This window comes from Schistocerca americana, chromosome 1 (genome assembly GCF_021461395.2).
Source record: "Schistocerca americana isolate TAMUIC-IGC-003095 chromosome 1, iqSchAmer2.1, whole genome shotgun sequence".
NCBI lineage: Eukaryota > Metazoa > Arthropoda > Insecta > Orthoptera > Acrididae > Schistocerca > Schistocerca americana.
In genome coordinates this window covers 1,036,525,182-1,036,542,785 of record NC_060119.1, presented here as the reverse complement: position 1 = coordinate 1,036,542,785, position 17,604 = coordinate 1,036,525,182, and the positions used below count along the sequence as shown (strand labels likewise).

The window sequence follows — 17,604 nt, the reverse complement described above, 5'->3', positions numbered from 1 at the left end:
TAGTTCTAAGTTCTAGGCGACTGATGACCTCAGAAGTTAAGTCGCATAGTGCTCAGAGCCATTTGAACCATTTTTATTTTTATTTTTATTCTGCCTCATTGGAATATCGATTCTGGACTGATGGGCTGAACGGCCTTCGAACAGAGACTTGTGATCGTCCCTTAGAAAAAGTTTACGCGTTCCTATGTATATGATGTACACTAAAAAAATTTTTTTACCAAGAAGGCATATTGACTTTAAGGGTTCGATGCTGATGAAAGGATATGCCGATATCAAACCACAAGGGAGGCTATTAAGTATTTCTGGAAAAATAGGCACAAGGAATTTAAAACAGAAAATGCAGTGCTTCACATAAATCACAGTGTAATTTTTCGTTTAATATGTGTAGCATTATTCGTACACACAACAAATACACTCAAAATTGCTAGGAAAGCAAAAATTAAAAAAAAAAAAAAAAAGGGTCGTGAGAAGTCGGAGACAACTGAAGCGTAGTGAAATTGGTGTACTTACCTACACAATAAATACAGACACAATAAGCAATACTAGAGGTTGGAAGTATCATTACAGTTGTAAGGTTCTTTTATTTAGAGCACGACCGGTTTCGAGCTCTTATACGCCCATAATCTGATGTTATAACTTCGTTGCTATGACTCCGAGCACCGCGTTGGACGAGTACAGGACGCGGTGCATTACCCGCTTGTAATACACTGCGTCCTGTGCTCGTATTTGGTCTGGTTATAAACAGAAGAAGGGATCTGCTTGCTGTGGTATACAGACTAAATATCAAGTGACAGATCCCTGTATGACACTCATAGTGTCTTGACAGTGCGAAATACTTGTCTGTTCATAGGATTTTTATATAATCTGCTCAAAAAATCTTTGGTTATATGAATAACTACTGCTTTAACCTTAGCTTCTTACTCTGAGCAAAAACATTCCTCGTCTCTTCCCAGTTTGCTTACAATAGACATCTTTTGAGTGTATGAAACCCAGACAAGAGTTTATCAAGTAATAAGGGGTGCAACTCTGGCGTGTTTTGTTACCACCCAACCGATAGTATTGCACGTTAACTGCTCTTACGAGTTCATTTCGATGACGATGGTTGCATGTGTAGCGATGCAGTGCCAAACAGTTATACTTTGATGCCAGCACCAGTATTTACCCTTCCCAATGTCTATTCTTCCTCAACATTAACCCAGAGCATCTCATTACTATAAATTATTCAAGTCGAAGATAACTTCCCACAAACTCCTCTGAAGCACATCGCTTGATAGAAATGTTAGGCGGCAAAAGAACCACCGTCCACCAGATACAATAAACATTTTGGAACAGCCACCTGTGTTTTTAACAGAATGTTTAGGTACTTAGTGTCCGTAGCTGAGAAATGATAAGCACTTCAGAAATTTTAGAGACTTGAGTGTAATTTTATAAACTTATTAACGGGTTGCGTATATGTCCAGGGGAAACATGTACGTGTCACCATAATGTAATGCTCATTTTTTTTTGCGCCTCATTTTACTTATCTGCTCGTGGCGCTCACGGCATTGTGCAAGCTGTCCTATTTGGACGGCCTGCGGACGTCTTGCACGTCTGGGACAAGCAACTGAAACTGTTTCGTGTAGTTGACTGTTATGAGTGCGTTTTTAGTTTAGACCAGAGTATGTATGATTCTTGTTGGATGTGTCATCATCAGAAGCTTTACGTACTTAGTGCTCGTAGACTGACAAATGACAAATATTTCCGGAATTTTGAATATTTTTAATATAATTTTACTTTACATAAACTTGGTAAAGGAGTGAGTAGATATCCGGGGGCAACAAGTACGCATCGCCAAGATCTAATGGTAAATTTGTTTGCGCCTCATTTTAGTTATCTTCTCATGGGACGCCTTTCCATTTGAGGAACTACGGACGTCTTGCATCTCTGGGATTGTCGGATTGCAGTTGGAACTCTTTCGTCTAGCTGATTGTGACGAGTCATGTGTAGTTTAGATTAGCGTATGCGTTGTTGTTGTTGTTGTTGTTGTTGCTCTGTTGTTGCTGCTGCTGCTGTTGCTGCTACAAGCATTGTCATTTTTCCTTCATCAGTGGAATATGAGCCACGTACTACCGACGTTGCACCTCTTCTAAATGGACGAAAAAAATGGCTCTGAGCACAATGAGACTTAACTTCTGAGGTCATCAGTCCCCTAGAACTTAGAACTACTTAAACCTAACTAACCTAAGGACATCACATACATCCATGCTCGAGGCAGGATTCGAACCTGCGACCGTAGCGGTCGCGCGGTTCCAGACTGTAGCGACTGTAGCGCCTAGAACCGCTCGGCCACTCCGGCCGGCCTAAATGGACGTTCCACATTCTCCAATTCTCTCCTTGATTTGAGGTATAAATGACAAACTAGTTTTGCAGTTACATGAGGAGCTAATGATTCTGTCCGTTTTCGTTGCTGATAAACAAAGGATCTTTTCTATATTCTTTTGTATTTGTTCTTTTCTGCATTTCAGTAGAAATATTGAGTCACTTTCTAATTACGTGGTCAAGTGAGAGAGAATTTGAGTTCTCCATTGAAAAAGAAAGTCTTCAAACTTAATTTTTTGTGGTGTGAGTATTTACATCCGGCTGCATTCGAGCTGTCTTACCTGAGTTTGCCTGTCGGATTATTTCAATGGCACCCACAAAGGATCATTATACTGACACAAAACTACATCTACATCTACATCTGCATTGATACTCCGCAAGCCACCCAACGGTGTGTGGCGGAGGGCACTTTACGTGCCACTGTCATTACCTCCCTTTCCTGTTCCAGTCGCGTATGGTTCGCGGGAAGAACGACTGTCTGAAAGCCTCCGTGCACGCTCTAATCTCTCTAATTTTACATTCGTGATCTCCTCGGGAAGTATAAGTAGGGGGAAGCAATATATTCGATACCTCATCCAGAAACGCACCCTCTCGAAACCTGGCGAGCAAGCTACACCGCGATGCAGAGCGCCTCTCTTGCAGAGTCTGCCACTTGAGTTTATTAAACATCTCCGTAACGCTATCACGGTTACCAAATAACCCAGTGACGAAACGCGCCGCTCTTCTTTGGATCTTCTCTATCTCCTCCGTCAACCCGACCTGGTACGGATCCCACACTGATGAGCAATACTCAAGTATAGGTCGAACGAGTGTTTTTTAAGCCACCTCCTTTGTTGATGGACTACATTTTCTAAGCACTCTCCCAATGAATCTCAACCTGGTACCCGCCTTACTAACAATTAGTTTTATATGATCATTCCACTTCAAATCGTTCCGTACGCATACTCCCAGATATTTTACAGAAGTAACTGCTACCAGTGTTTGTTCCGCTATCATATAATCATACAATAAAGGATCCTTCTTTCTATGTATTCGCAATACATTACATTTGTCTATGTTAAGGGTCAGTTGCCACTCCCTGCACCAAGTGCCTATCCGCTGCAGATCTTCCTGTACTTCGCTACAATTTTCTAATGCAGCAACTTCTCTGTATACTACAGCATCATCCGCGAAAAGCCGCATGGAACTTCCGACACTATCCACTAAGTCATTTATATATATTGTGAAAAGCAATGGTCCCGTAACACTCCCCTGTGGCACGCCAGAGGTTACTTTAACGTCTGTAGACGTCTCTCCATTGATAACAACATGCTGTGTTCTGTTTGCCAAAAACTCCTCAATCCAGCCACACAGCTGGTCTGATATTCCGTAGGCTCTTACTTTGCTTATCAGGCGACAGTGCGGAACTGTATCGAACGCCTTCCGGAAGTCAAGAAAAATAGCATCTACCTGGGAGCCTGTATCTAATATTTTCTGGGTCTCATGAACAAATAAGGCGAGTTGGGTCTCACACGATCGCTGTTTCCGGAATCCATGTTGATTCCTACATAGTAGATTCTGGGTTTCCAGAAATGACATGATACGCGAGCAAAAAACATGTTCTAAAATTCTACAAGAGATCGACGTAAGAGATATAGGTCTATAGTTTTGCGCATCTGCTCGACGACCCTTCTTGAAGACTGGGACTATCTGTGCTCTTTTCCAATCATTTGGAACCCTCCGTTCCTCTAGAGACTTGCGGTACACGGCTGTTAGAAGGGGGGCAAGTTCTTTCGCGTACTCTGTGTAGAATCGAATTGGTATCCCTTCAGGTCCAGTGGACTTTCCTCTATTGAGTGATTCCAGTTGCTTTTCTATTCCTTGGACACTTATTTCGATGTCAGCCATTTTTTCGTTTGTGCGAGGATTTAGAGAAGGAACTGCAGTGCGGTCTTCCTCTGTGAAACAGCTTTGGAAAAAGGTGTTTAGTATTTCAGCTTTACGCGTGTCATCCTCTGTTTCAATGCCATCATCATCCCGTAGTGTCTGGATATGCTGTTTCGAGCCACTTACTGATTTAACGTAAGACCAGAACTTCCTAGGATTTTCTGTCAAGTCGGTACATAGAATTTTACTTTCGAATTCAATGAACGCTTCACGCATAGCCCTCCTTACGCTAACTTTGACATCGTTTAGCTTCTGTTTGTCTGAGAGGTTTTGGCTGCGTTTAAACTTGGAGTGGAGCTCTCTTTGCTTTCGCAGTAGTTTCCTAACTTTGTTGTTGTACCACGGTGGGTTTTTCCCGTCCCTCACCGTTTTACTCGGCACGTACCTGTCTAAAACGCATTTTACGATTGCCTTGAACTTTTTCCATAAACACTCAACATTGTCAGTGTCGGAACAGAAATTTTCGTTTTGATCTGTTAGGTAGTCTGAAATCTGCCTTCTATTACTCTTGCTAAACAGATAAACCTTCCTCCCTTTTTTTATATTCCTATTAACTTCCATATTCAGGGATGCTGCAACGGCCTTATGATCACTGATTCCCTGTTCTGTACATACAGATTCGAAAAGTTCGGGTCTGTTTGTTATCAGTAGGTCCAATATGTTATCTCCACGAGTCGGTTCTCTGTTTAATTGCTCGAGGTAATTTTCGGATAGTGCACTCAGTATAATGTCACTCGATGCTCTGTCCCTACCACCCGTCCTAAACATCTGAGTGTCCCAGTCTATATCTGGTAAATTGAAATCTCCACCTAAGACTATAACATGCTGAGAAAATTTATGTGAAATGTATTCCAAATTTTCTCTCAGTTGTTCTGCCACTACTGCTGCTGAGTCGGGAGGTCGGTAAAAGGAGCCAATTATTAACCTAGTTCGGTTGTTTAGTGTAACCTCCACCCATAATAATTCACAGGAACTATCCACTTCTACTTCACTACAGGATAAACTACTACTAACAGCGATGAACACTCCACCACCGGTTGCATGCAATCTATCCTTTCTAAACACCGTCTGTACCTTTGTAAAAATTTCGGCAGAATTTATCTCTGGCTTAAGCCAGCTTTCTGTACCTGTAACGATTTCAGCTTCGGTGCTTTCTATCAGCGCTTGAAGTTCCGGTACTTTACCAACGCAGCTTCGACAGTTGACAATTACAATACCGATTGCTGCTTGGTCCCCGCATGTCCTGACTTTGCCCCGCACCCGTTGAGGCTGTTGCCCTTTCTGTACTTGCCCAAGGCCATCTAACCTAAAAAACCGCCCAGCCCACGCCACACAACCCCTGCTACCCGTGTAGCCGCTTGTTGCGTGTAGTGGACTCCTGACCTATCCAGAAAATGTATTCCCTAACTGAGGTAGACCTGTCATACAGTCACTCGCAGTGGTGAGAGTATTTATTTTTCTTTCTTTCTTCTGTGTTATATCATTACCTCGCCTATCAGAGCTGGGCTAACAGCAATATATTGTTTCTCTTCAGTTCAGAGCGTTAATGAAATATGTGAATACAAAAAATGGTGGTCTTATAAAGTTTTCCAAGAAACCCGCTTTTATTCTGATCATTAAGTTCCACCGTATTTCTTATCTTCTTATTAAAAAGCCGAAGAATGGTATATTTTACCGCTACCAGCCCTCACCACTAATGGGAAACTGTAAATAATAAAACTGCAAAAAAAGAAAAACTATCTTACCACAACTTGAATCGTTGTTGGTTTGCGAGAAACTATTGGATTTCAATTAAAGAATGCGTATTTCCGCTCTTACTAGGGTAAGTCATTAATTATCCGCAAAGTAGTTATAAAATTTCATTGTAATCAAATATGAAACTTACAAGTACATCTGTTTTCGACATAGCATCCTTGCGTTTCAACGCCCTTGGTCCATCGTTGTACAAGCTCCCTGATGACCTCATAAAAGAAGGTTCTTTTGTTGAGCTCCGAGCCAGGAATGCACCGCTTCTTTCACTGCTTCGTCCGAGGCAAATCGACGGCCTCTTAATGCCTTTTTCAGTGGACCAAACAAGTGATAGTCGAAAGGGGCAAGATCGGGACTATATGATGATCCAGTACCTCAAATTTGAGTTTCTGGAGCGTTTCAGCAGTGTGGGCAGCAGTATGCGGACGGGCATTGTCATGCAACGACACAACACCTTTTGAAAGCAATCCTCGGCTTTTGCTTCGAATTGCAGGCTTTAGCCTGGCAGTACGCATCTCACTGTAACGTACACTGCTTATTGTTGTGCCCCTTTCCCCATAATGTTCCAGTACTGGACCTTGTGCTTCCCAACAAACCGTAAGCGTTGGTTTTTCTGCAGACGGTTGGGCCTTGAACTTTTTCTTGTACAGCGAATTTGGATGTTTCCATTCCGTACTCTGCCGCTTACTCTCCAGCTCGTAATGATGGATCCATGTTTCGTCACCAGTAATGATGCTGTCCAAGACGTTGTCCCCTTCGTTTCCATAGCAATCCAAATGTTTTTTGTAGATGTCCAAACGCGTTTGTTTACGCAACTCTGTGAGTTGTTTTGGGACCCATCTTGCACAAGTCTGTTGTGGATGATTTCGTAGGCAGAACCATGACTAATTTTCAGACGATCTGCCACTTCGTCAATAGTTAATCGTGTATCTAACAGAATCATTTCACGTGAACCCCCAATCGTTCATTTGTGGCGTAAACGGTCGTCCGGCTCCTTCATCGTGCGTAACACTTGTGCGACCATTTCGGAATTTTTCAATCCATTCGTAGACACTCCGTTGTGGCAAAGCACTGTTCCCATACTGTACCGAAAGTCTTCGATGAATTTCGGCCACTGATAAGCCTTCCGACCACAAAAAAGGGATCACTGAACGTTGCTCTTCTTTGGTGCAAACAGACAGCGGAGCAGCCAAGATTAACAGCACGGCACCGATACCGAAACTAATCTAGCAGCTTGAAAACTGCAAAGATATAACAACAAATAAACGAAGCATGCATCATCAACATAAGCGACAGTACTACCAAAATACACATAAATGTAACTAAATTGCCGATAATAATTGACTTACCTTCGTACTTTTTTAATATGTTCCCATAGCCATTAGTCTCTTCATTTTTTGTCTTTTCTCAGCATGAATGATTAAAATATCTTTTCCGTAAATAGTTCATGCACTTCTTTTATCACTTACCTCCAAGTCCTTCGGTACATTTCTCTTCAAAACTTTCGTTTACGTCGTGTTTTTCTGTCAACACCGCATATGCTGCCAATTGTAGTCTATGATGACTGCTGTTTCGCGAGCTACTTAAAACACGAGAAAGGTAGGGTTTGTGGCTGAAACTACAAAACAAAAATACTCTCAAGAATTATAAAGCAACTACGGACACTACGGTAACACAAATAAAGAGTTTACCAGGAGAAGTATGACATTTCGCTATGCAGGCATGTGTCGAACAAGTAACGTCAATGTCCGAAACTTGAACAGCCCTATTACGTGTCTCTGGAAATGGTACGGTCGTAAGGGATCTGTATATGGACAGCTACGTGCACATGTCAAGCTGTATGTGTACGCCCACATTACTTTCTAATTGCGTCCTGCTTAATCAGTGTCACCGGAAAGTGCTATATGTGTATTTAACTGTTTTGTTTATATCCGATTGTGTTATAACATACTGTCAGGTAAAAGATTGATAAGTACGTACTATATTCTGTTTGTATTCTGGGCGATTGTTAATATCAAAAACCAAAAAGTCAAGATTTCATTGAGTTGAATTACTATCTGATAACAGCATCTCGAGGGGGGAGGAAGGAGGGGAGGTGGAAGGGGGGGGGGGGGGGGGGGTTCAGAGCCGCAGTCTCTCGTGGCAGAGCGGAGCTTGACAGACGTCTTTATAGTTCGTCCTTTCAATACAACATTTTTCACAATCGATTTATTGCTGAAAATAACGGTAAGCATAAAAAATGTTTTAGACAGTTATAGAAGAACTTATTTGAGGTAAGGCAATGTCGAATCATTTTTAATTAATAAAAAGATTTATTTCAAATATATACAAGAACAGCACAGTTAACTTGCAGGATCCACAGCACTCTTACTAGTTTCCCGTGTGAGAAGCAAGGAAAATTCACTTGAAAAAAATAAAAATAGGCATCATGACATATTCATTGTAGCCAACTATTGTTGTAACAAAGGAGAATTTCATTTCGTCAAATTTCATTTCTTGGAGAGAAATGATGCATCTTCAGTTCTTCTCGCAACAAAACGCAGGCTGCGTAAAAAACCTAACTTTCAGCATTTGTTTCATTAATGTTTCAAGGCGAGTTTTGACGCGCGCACATTAAATTGCTTCACATAGAAAACTCAGTTCTCAAGTATTTTGCTGTTGATGAAACACAACATTACAAACACCAGTTAAAGCTACGAATTCTTCGATGATTTAAAATTGTAATTTTGTCTTCAGTGACGTTTTACTGTGTATTATAATTGAGTTATCTGGACATTTTGTAGCACATGCCATCGCACAGTTTCCGGTTAAACAGGACGACGGTAATCGCTGAAATCGATTCAAACAAGCTTATACAAAAAGCATTACAAAAATGCTACAGCAGTGCGCACAGCCTCCACAAATACCCGTGCAATAAATGTTATCCAGTACAAATCCGAAATCAGTCTCTATAGACTTACGATTGTTTCCAAACGTTATTATGAAAAACAAGCGTTAATTCTATCAGAAAATACGGCTGTTAGTCTGAAATGGATCGTTACAAATGAGACCTAAATATACTTTGCTTAAAACCATACGTATACGGAGGTGTTCTTTAAAAGCTTTATCAAAACATTCCCTTCTCTTTTTCTGTTTCTGGTCCTTCCATCCGACAACACAAATGTCACTGTTAGAACAATAACTATATCGAATTACTTCTGACACAACACTGTTTAATTTAGTGTCACGTATTTACGCTAAACTACTTTTCTTCTGAGGAGGCACTTCGCTTGCACTTTGAATGTCAGTCATCGAAGGGACGTCGTGGTCGAGCTGTCCTGTGGCGTTACTCAGCATGTATTTTCGATTACTATCTGACTAACAAAACTCGTATCCCACGCTGACGGATATACATACCCTTCAGAATTTGCTGAAATCGAACTAAGAGCCAAAAATGTTTCCTGTATTCCCAATCGTTTTCGTTATTGCGTGTGAATTAGTGTGATGAGGAGAAAATTCGGTTGTGATGACATCCCCTGTTCCAAAGTTACTCTTTATGAAGGGCACATAGTAAAAGGAATACTGGATTGTGTAAAACGTAAGGACTATAATATTTACCTGTCGCGAGCCACACTATAAATTTTAACATGAAAGCTCATAACCGCGCACGTCGGAGACATGAAAAATATCACGAATTGTAACCAAAAGCGAGGTGAGTCAGTGATGATCTTTCCGTCATATTCAGCCAAGTTGTGTAGTTATACGAAAAATTATTGCTTTTTTTCAACGGATGAAAGCTATGGAAAAGATGTTTTCTTCGTATCTAACTTATGGAGGTTACGTTCCCGATCGGCGCTGTATTACGATATTGCTTCATTTGATATCTATACTAATCTGTAATCAATTGTATTTCGCTTTGAATTCGAGAACGAAATGAATGAAAGCTATTACTCACGTTCATTGTAACGAGAACGAAATGAATGGAAGTAATGCGTCATGTTCATTGTAAACTTTATTGCTGTTATGCTCCTGCTGTCGCCAATACTTTCACGACAGATTAGTCGTTTGAATTACTCGTAAAGTTACACAAAAGAATTCCAGCTCCAAGTGTGCTCCGTTGCACCTCGGTACTAATGGAAGCTACAAATGGCAGTACGTTACTGGTCAAGCAGCCCACTCCTCTTCTCCAAAACAATTCTTATTTTGCACCTAAATAAAAGACTCGTCACTGACAAAAAAAGGAGTCCTATAATTTAGTTTCACGATCTCAGAAATGGCGGACGTTAGTGTAAAAGAAAGTACATGAGCCAGACTCATAAAACCGTAGATTCCACTGTTCGGTTCACGATACAGCAGCAGTGACACCCTTAAGAAATCCAGGTTAGCGTCTGCTCCAACCACCTCACTCGCAACCACGTCAGAGCGAGTCAGAACAACCTCCTCCAGGAAGGCCTCGCAGCGGACACACAGTGTGACGTCACTTCCAGACGCAGGCGCTGCCCGCGCTGCTGCTGCTGCTGAAGGTGTCCGGCGGCTCGCTCCAGTGCCCGCTGTCCTGCAGCAGCGGGGGTCACATCTCCAGCATCACGTCCTGCTCCACCAGGCTGTCCGACAGGGACTCGCCCAGGGGGCCGGGCACGCTGTCGTCCATCATGTCGGCCGCGTCGTCAAACCTGCAACCGACCAAGCGGCGCGCTCTCGTCACTTGCGTAAGGAAACACACTACTGGCCATTAAAATTGCTACACCACGAAGATGACGAGCTACAGAAGCGAAATCTAACCGACAGGAAGAAGATGCTGTGATATGCAAATGATTGACGTTTCAGAGCATTCACACAAGGTTGGCGCCGGTGGCGACACCTACAACGTGCTGACAGGAGGAAAGTTTCCAACAGATTTCTCATACACAAACAGCAGTTGACCGGCGTTGTCTGGTAAAACGTTGTTGTGGTGCCTCGTGTAAGGAGGAGAAATAAGTACCATCACGTATCCGACTTTGATAAAGGTCGGATTGTAGCCTATCGCGATTGCGGTTTATCGTATCGCGACATTGCTGTTCGTGTTGGTCGGGATCCAGTGACTGTTAGCAGAATATGGAATCGATGCGTTCAGGAGGGTAATACGGAACGCCGTGCTGGATCCCAAAGGCCTCGTACCACTAGCAATCGAGATGACAGGCATCTTATCCGCATGGCTGGAACGGATCGTGCAGCCACGGCTCGATCCCTGAGTCAACAGATGGGGACGTCTGCAAGACAACAACCGTCTCCACGAACAGTTCGACGACGTTTGCAGCAGCATGGACTATCAGCTCGGAGATCGTGGCTGCTGTTACCCTTGACGCTGCATCACAGACAGGAGCGCCTGCGATGGTGTACTCAACGACGAACCTGGGTGCACGAATGGTAAAACGTCATTTTTGCGGATGGATCCAGGTTCTGTTTACGGCATCATGATGGTCGCATCCGTGTTTGGCGACAACGCGGTGAACGTACATTGGAGGCGTGTATTCGTCATCGGGAGTGATGGTATGCGGTGCCATTGGTTACACGTCTCGATCATCTCTTGTTCGCATTGACGGCACTTTGAACAGTGGACGTTACATTTCAGATGTTTTACGACCAGTGGCTCTACCCTTCATTCGATCCCTGCGAAACCCTACATTTCAGCAGGATAATGAACGTCCGCATGTTGCAGGTCCTGTACGGGCCTTTCTCGATACAGAAAATGTTCGACTGCTGCCCTGGCCAGCACATTCTCCAGATCTCTCGCCAATTGAAAACGCCAGTCAATGGTGGCCGAGCAACTGGCTCGTCACAATACGCCAGTCACTACTCTTGATGAACTGTGGTATTGTGTTGAAGCTGCATGGGGAGCTGTACCTGTACACGCCATCCAAGCTGTGTTTGACTCAATGCCCAGGCGTATCAAGGCCGTTATTACGGCCAGAGGTGGTTGTTCTGGGTACCGATTTCTCAGAATCTATGCACCCAAATTGCGTGAAAATGTAATCACATGTCCTAGTATAATATATTTGTCCAATGAATACCCGTTTATCATCTGCATTTCTTCCTGGTGTAGCAATTGTAATAGCCAGTAGTGTCTCTAGGTGTCCACAGCAGGTGTGTGCCGATTCCGCATCTGCGGATACATCTACATAGATACTCTGCTGATCACATTTGAGTCCCTGCCAGAGGGTTCATCGAACCACCTTCACAATAATTCTCTATTATTCCACTATCGAGCAGCTCGCGGAAGAAACGAACTCGTATATCTTTCCGTGTGAGCTCTGATTTCCCTCATTTTATTATCATGATCGTTTCTCCCTATGTAGGTCGGCGTGAACAAAATACGAGAGTTGACTGAAACGTAATGCCTCCACCTTCGTAACTCTTCAACAGTTGGCATCATTGGTATGCGGCAGATACTGGCTTGTTCCGTAGCCTTTTCTCTACAGCTCCAGTTGGCGGGAAGCCTTAGCACTGAACGTTTCTGTTGTTACAGTGTAAAGTACGGAATCCTGCGCAAACGGTCGGTCAAAGCGATTTAAACAACGTGCAGTCATTGAATTCTTGACAGCAGAAGGTGTCACCCCAAAGGAGATTCGTCAGAGAGTGAAAGCAGTTTAAGGTGATTGTGTTGATGTGAGTACTTTGCGTCGTTGGACGAGTAGGTTTAAAGATGTTGAAGCGGGGACATCTGACCTGCGTAACAAACACAGAGTTGGACGTCCTGTGACAGCAACCAGCGAGTTTCACAAGCAAAATGTTGACAGAATGATTCTGGACGATCGTATCACTCAGAGAGAAATTGCAAGCACAATCGGCATTTCACAAGAACGTGTGGTTCACAGCATTTTCCTGCAGCATGACAATGCCAAACCAGACACTTCACGTGCCACACCAGCGTGCCACTCACCCCCGTACGGCATCCTCCATACAGACCAGATTTAGCACCGTCTGACTTGCATCTGTTCTCGACAATGAAAGACGATCTGCGGGGACATCATTATGCTTCTGATGAAGACGTTGAGAGAACTGTGAGACTGTGGTTGCGGAAAGAGAGTGTCGACTTAAAAATGGTTCAAATGGCTCTGAGCACTATGGGACTTAACACCTATGGTCATCAGTCCCCTAGAACTTAGAACTACTTAAACCTAACTAACCTAAGGACATCACACAACGGCCAGTCATCACGAGGCAGAGAAAATCCCTGACCCCGCCGGGAATCGAACCCGGGAACCCGGGCGCGGGAAACGAGTGTCTTCTTCCGTGATGGCTTCAGAAATCTTGTTCATCGTTGACAGCCGGCCGCTGTGGTCGAGCGGTTCTAGGCGCTTAAGTCCGGAACCGCGCTGCTGCTGCGGTCGCAGTTTCGAATCCTGCCTCGGGCATGGATGTGTGTGATGTCCTTAGGTTAGTTAGTTTTAAGTAGTTTTAAGTCTAGGTGGCTGATGACCTCAGATGTTGTGTTTAAAGCCATTTGAACCATGGTTGGCAGAAATGTATCCAATTGCCTGGTTATTAAGTGGAAAATGAATATTGGTAATTAAAGAGCACAATCTAAGGATTATTTCTGCGTTTTAGTTATTAAAATATTCTCATCCAAACCAAATTAACTAACGTGGAGGCGTTACTTTTCATTCTGCCTACGTATTTTCGCAACAGGAGGAGAAAGTTGGTGAATGAAATTTTGCAAGAAGATCCCGCCGCAACGAGAAGCGCCTTTGTTTTAATGATGTCCACACCAAATCATGTCCATGACACACTCTCCCCCATTTCTCAATAATACAAAACGTGCTGCTCTTCTTTGAACTTCCTCGATGTACTCCCTTAATCCTGTCTGGTAAGGATGCCACACTAAACAGCAGTACTCCAAAACAGGACGGACAAGCATAGGATAGGCAGTCTCTTTAGTAGATCTGCTACATTTTATAACTGTTCTGCTAATAAAACGTAGTCTTTGGATTGCCTTCCCCACTATATTTTCTATGTGTTCTTTCCAATTTAAATTGTTCGTAATTGTAATTCCTAGGTATTTAGTTCAATTTACGGCCTTAAGATTTGATTGAGTTATCGTGAAATTGATATTTAACGGATTCTTTTAGCACTCATGTGGATGGTTCAAATGGCTCTGAGCACTATGGGACTCAACTGCTGAGGTCATCAGTCCCCTAGAACTTAGAACTAGGTAAACCTAACTAACCTAAGGACATCACAAACATCCATGCCCGAGGCAGGATTTGAACCTGCGACCGTAGCGGTCTTGCGGTTCCAGACTGCAGCGCCTTTAACCGCACGCCACTTCGGCCGGCTCATGTGGATGACCTCACACTTTTCATCATTTAGGGTCAATTGCCAAATTTGCACCACACGGATATCTTTTATAAATCGTTTTGCAATTTTTCTTTACCTTCTGACAACTTTATTAGGCGATAAACGACAGCAAAGAACCTAAGATGGCTGTTCAGATTGTCTCCTAAATCGTTTATATACGACGTTTGGAACTTAAATAGTGGCAACTATTTATTCATAACCGATACAAAACAGTTACATGTTTGCACCTGTAACTGTCCTTCAAAGTAGTCACCATTGTAATGTAGAACCCGTTGCCAGCGATGTGGAAGGCGTAGTATACCGTTAGCAGAGCCTGTTCTGTTGATGGTGCAAATGGGGCGGTCTACTGCCTGTCGACTCTCTGGAACATTTCTGAAGCGAATGCCTCGAAGTGGTTCCTTCACCTTCGGAATCAAATCAAAGTCACAAGGACTTAAGTCCGGGGAGTATATGAAAATTTGTGTCGGACACAATCCCGGATTTCCCGCTTGTCGCCAGCGGTCGTCTTAACCGTTTCGGCTATAAGGTTGGAGACTGTTTTATAAGGAGGTTTGGGTCGGTCCGGGAGGCGTGAGACGTGCACGGATAGCTAAAGTGGTTAAGACGACCACTCGCGATAACGGGGAAATCTAGGTTCCTGTCCTAGTCACTACTGGGTATCAGACCTTTACCTAATACAGCTGATGCCAGGGAATTCACATTTAGTGAATTGGTGGGTACTCGACGATAGCAGCACTGGTCTCGACTCCCCGTTGTCTCATTCTCCCTGTTGCCAGACTCCAAGTAACGTTGCGAGCGTTAGGTCATGAATTCAGTGAACTACGATATAACGATGTAGACAGTGTGACATATGATATTTGTTCAAACGTTCAAACGTTCCAAAATGAACTTTTCACTCTGCAGCGGAGTGTGCGCTGATATGAAACTTGCTGTCAGATTAAAACTGTGTGCCGAGCCCGGACTCCAAATTGCGACCTACTGATCTTCGACTGAGCTACCCAAGGATATAGCCCTGGCTGTGGCTAACCCTTGTCCCCGCAGTATCTTTCTTCCTTGAGTGCTAGTCCTGCAAGTTTCTCAGGAGAGCTTCTGTGAAGTTTGGAATGTAGGAGACGAGATACTGGCGGAAGTAAAGCTGTGAGGACGGGCCAAGAGTCGTGCTTCGATACCTTAGTTGGTGAGTACTTACCCACGAAAGGCAAACGTCTAGAGTTCGAATATCGCCCCGGCGCACAATTTTAATCAACGAGGAACTTTCAGTTCAAACATGGTTAAAAGGAAATAACATTCTTGTGACTGGGGACAAATTATGAAAGTAATTTCACGGGATTCAATTATGAATCCACTCCTGTTCTTCATATATATGAAGACCTTCTACCTGACGTTCATCAGGCAAAATAACTACTTTTCGCAAACTATATTAATGTTTTAACAAATTCTATCAGAGAGAAAGCAACAGAAGAAATTACTAATGATGTTTTTCAAAGAATTGTTAAGCGATTCTCTGAAAATGAAGTCTCCCTTAGTTTTAGAAAACGCATGGCATTTAATTCAACACAACAAATAGTCATAATAACAACTGATGTAGCACACGAACATGAGTCAGTAAACAGGGTGGAACGATCCAGATCTACGGATGTACATACTGATGAAAACCTGAACTGGAGTAAACAAATTACTGAGCTGCTGAAGCAGTTAAGTTTAGCTATTTTTGTTCTTCGTATAATTGCTAGTCCTGAAAACAAATGGATCAGCCTGCTAGCATAATTGTACTCATCATTTAGAAGGAAAATATTGATTGCACAGAAGCAAGCAGAATAATATGTGGTGCTCACCCACAGTCATCTTGAACATACTTCTTAAGGAGTTTTGAGTTTTAACTGCACCTTCGCAATTTACTTTAATTACTCGTCACTAAAGCTGACATTATCTTAGAAAGGAGCGCAATATATACAAACAAAAATGTTTGATCATTTCTCGAATACCAAAAAAGTACGACAGGCCATAAATCAAGTTTTAATTCTAAACTAAAATCATTTCTTCTGGATAAATCCTTTCGTTCGATAGACGAATTTTTATTTTAAAAATCATTGCTAGTAATAAAAGAGAACCTAGCATTAAGTTTAGTTACATTTTTAGGACTGAAAAATGATATGCTACTTCATGCCAAAACTAATGTATACATATTTTGTAAACTTACTTGTTCCATACCATTTAGATAAAAATAATTCAAATTAAATATGCAAATCAATAAATAACTTACGAAATATTTTCTTTATGTGACAAGTTTCCACTCTTATTATTCTCCCAGAGACGAATTCCTATGTTTATATCATCGGTTTTATTTTATAGTTATTTATAATCCTATAAAGAAAGTAATTCTGCTCTTCAGTGTGTCAGATCATCCATCTGGAATGTAGGGACTGGGATGTGCGTTGAAAGTTAATTTTGCTCCAGTGCTACAATCTTCACACAGAGGTATCGTCTGTATCCACCGTCGTACTATGGAATTACTACCTTGTTACTTTAACTGTTAGAGTTAGTAAATACAAAAACTTTAGCGGGTGGCGGACTTTTGGTTTCTGAGGATATATCTCGAGGCCCTCGAGATTTAGAGGCCCCCAAACGAGACTAAAATATGTTAAGTAAATAGGAGGCAGTTCGGAGTTCGAGGTCACGGCAAGTATCAATGAGTGTGTTCAGAATTTTTTCAGTTTTTGTAAAACGATACATGAAACTTAAAAACTGTACAACGATAACCAGTAGTTTTCTGCTAGACGCAATTATTCGACATGAAGCATTTTTTGATACCTGTATCATCTACACAGGTTTACTGTAAGTAAAGATTAAAAATACGGGAACAAGAGCAGTGAAGTGTTTACTAGTTATTTATTACTTTTTAAGTTAAGTATTACATTCTGGCAAGTACCTTTTCAAAGGCTATACGTAATTATTATAAAATTTATTTTATGAATATCAAAACCCAACTAGGTGATATACAGTCGTATACATTTAAGCAACTGCTTTATCAACTGAAGACATCAATATCAGCACCAAAATCATTTATACTTTACACGCTGGAACTAACGGTAGAAAAAGTTTTGTTATTTTTTTATGAATACATCCAATATCGCATGAATTTTTATCTAGTTATAAGCAGCGCCCTGAAAACGTGCTCGCTCTGTGCTGGTTTCGGTGCGAAACATAAATAAGATCTGAACTACAGAGAAATTACATGATTATTTCTTCCGTAAA

General features: G+C 42.2%; 1 protein-coding gene across 1 annotated transcript in view; it reads right to left on the bottom strand.

Annotated features, from left to right (window-relative positions):
* Positions 1 to 8,322: 8,322 nt before the first annotated feature.
* Positions 8,323 to 17,604, bottom strand: part of LOC124549284 — a 476,650-nt gene continuing 467,368 nt past the window's right edge. Inside the window, exon 6 of the mRNA XM_047125234.1 lies at positions 8,323 to 10,685. Within this exon, the coding sequence (XP_046981190.1) occupies positions 10,583 to 10,685 (103 nt within the window). The 3' untranslated portion in view covers positions 8,323 to 10,582. The remainder of the gene's footprint in view (positions 10,686 to 17,604) is intronic.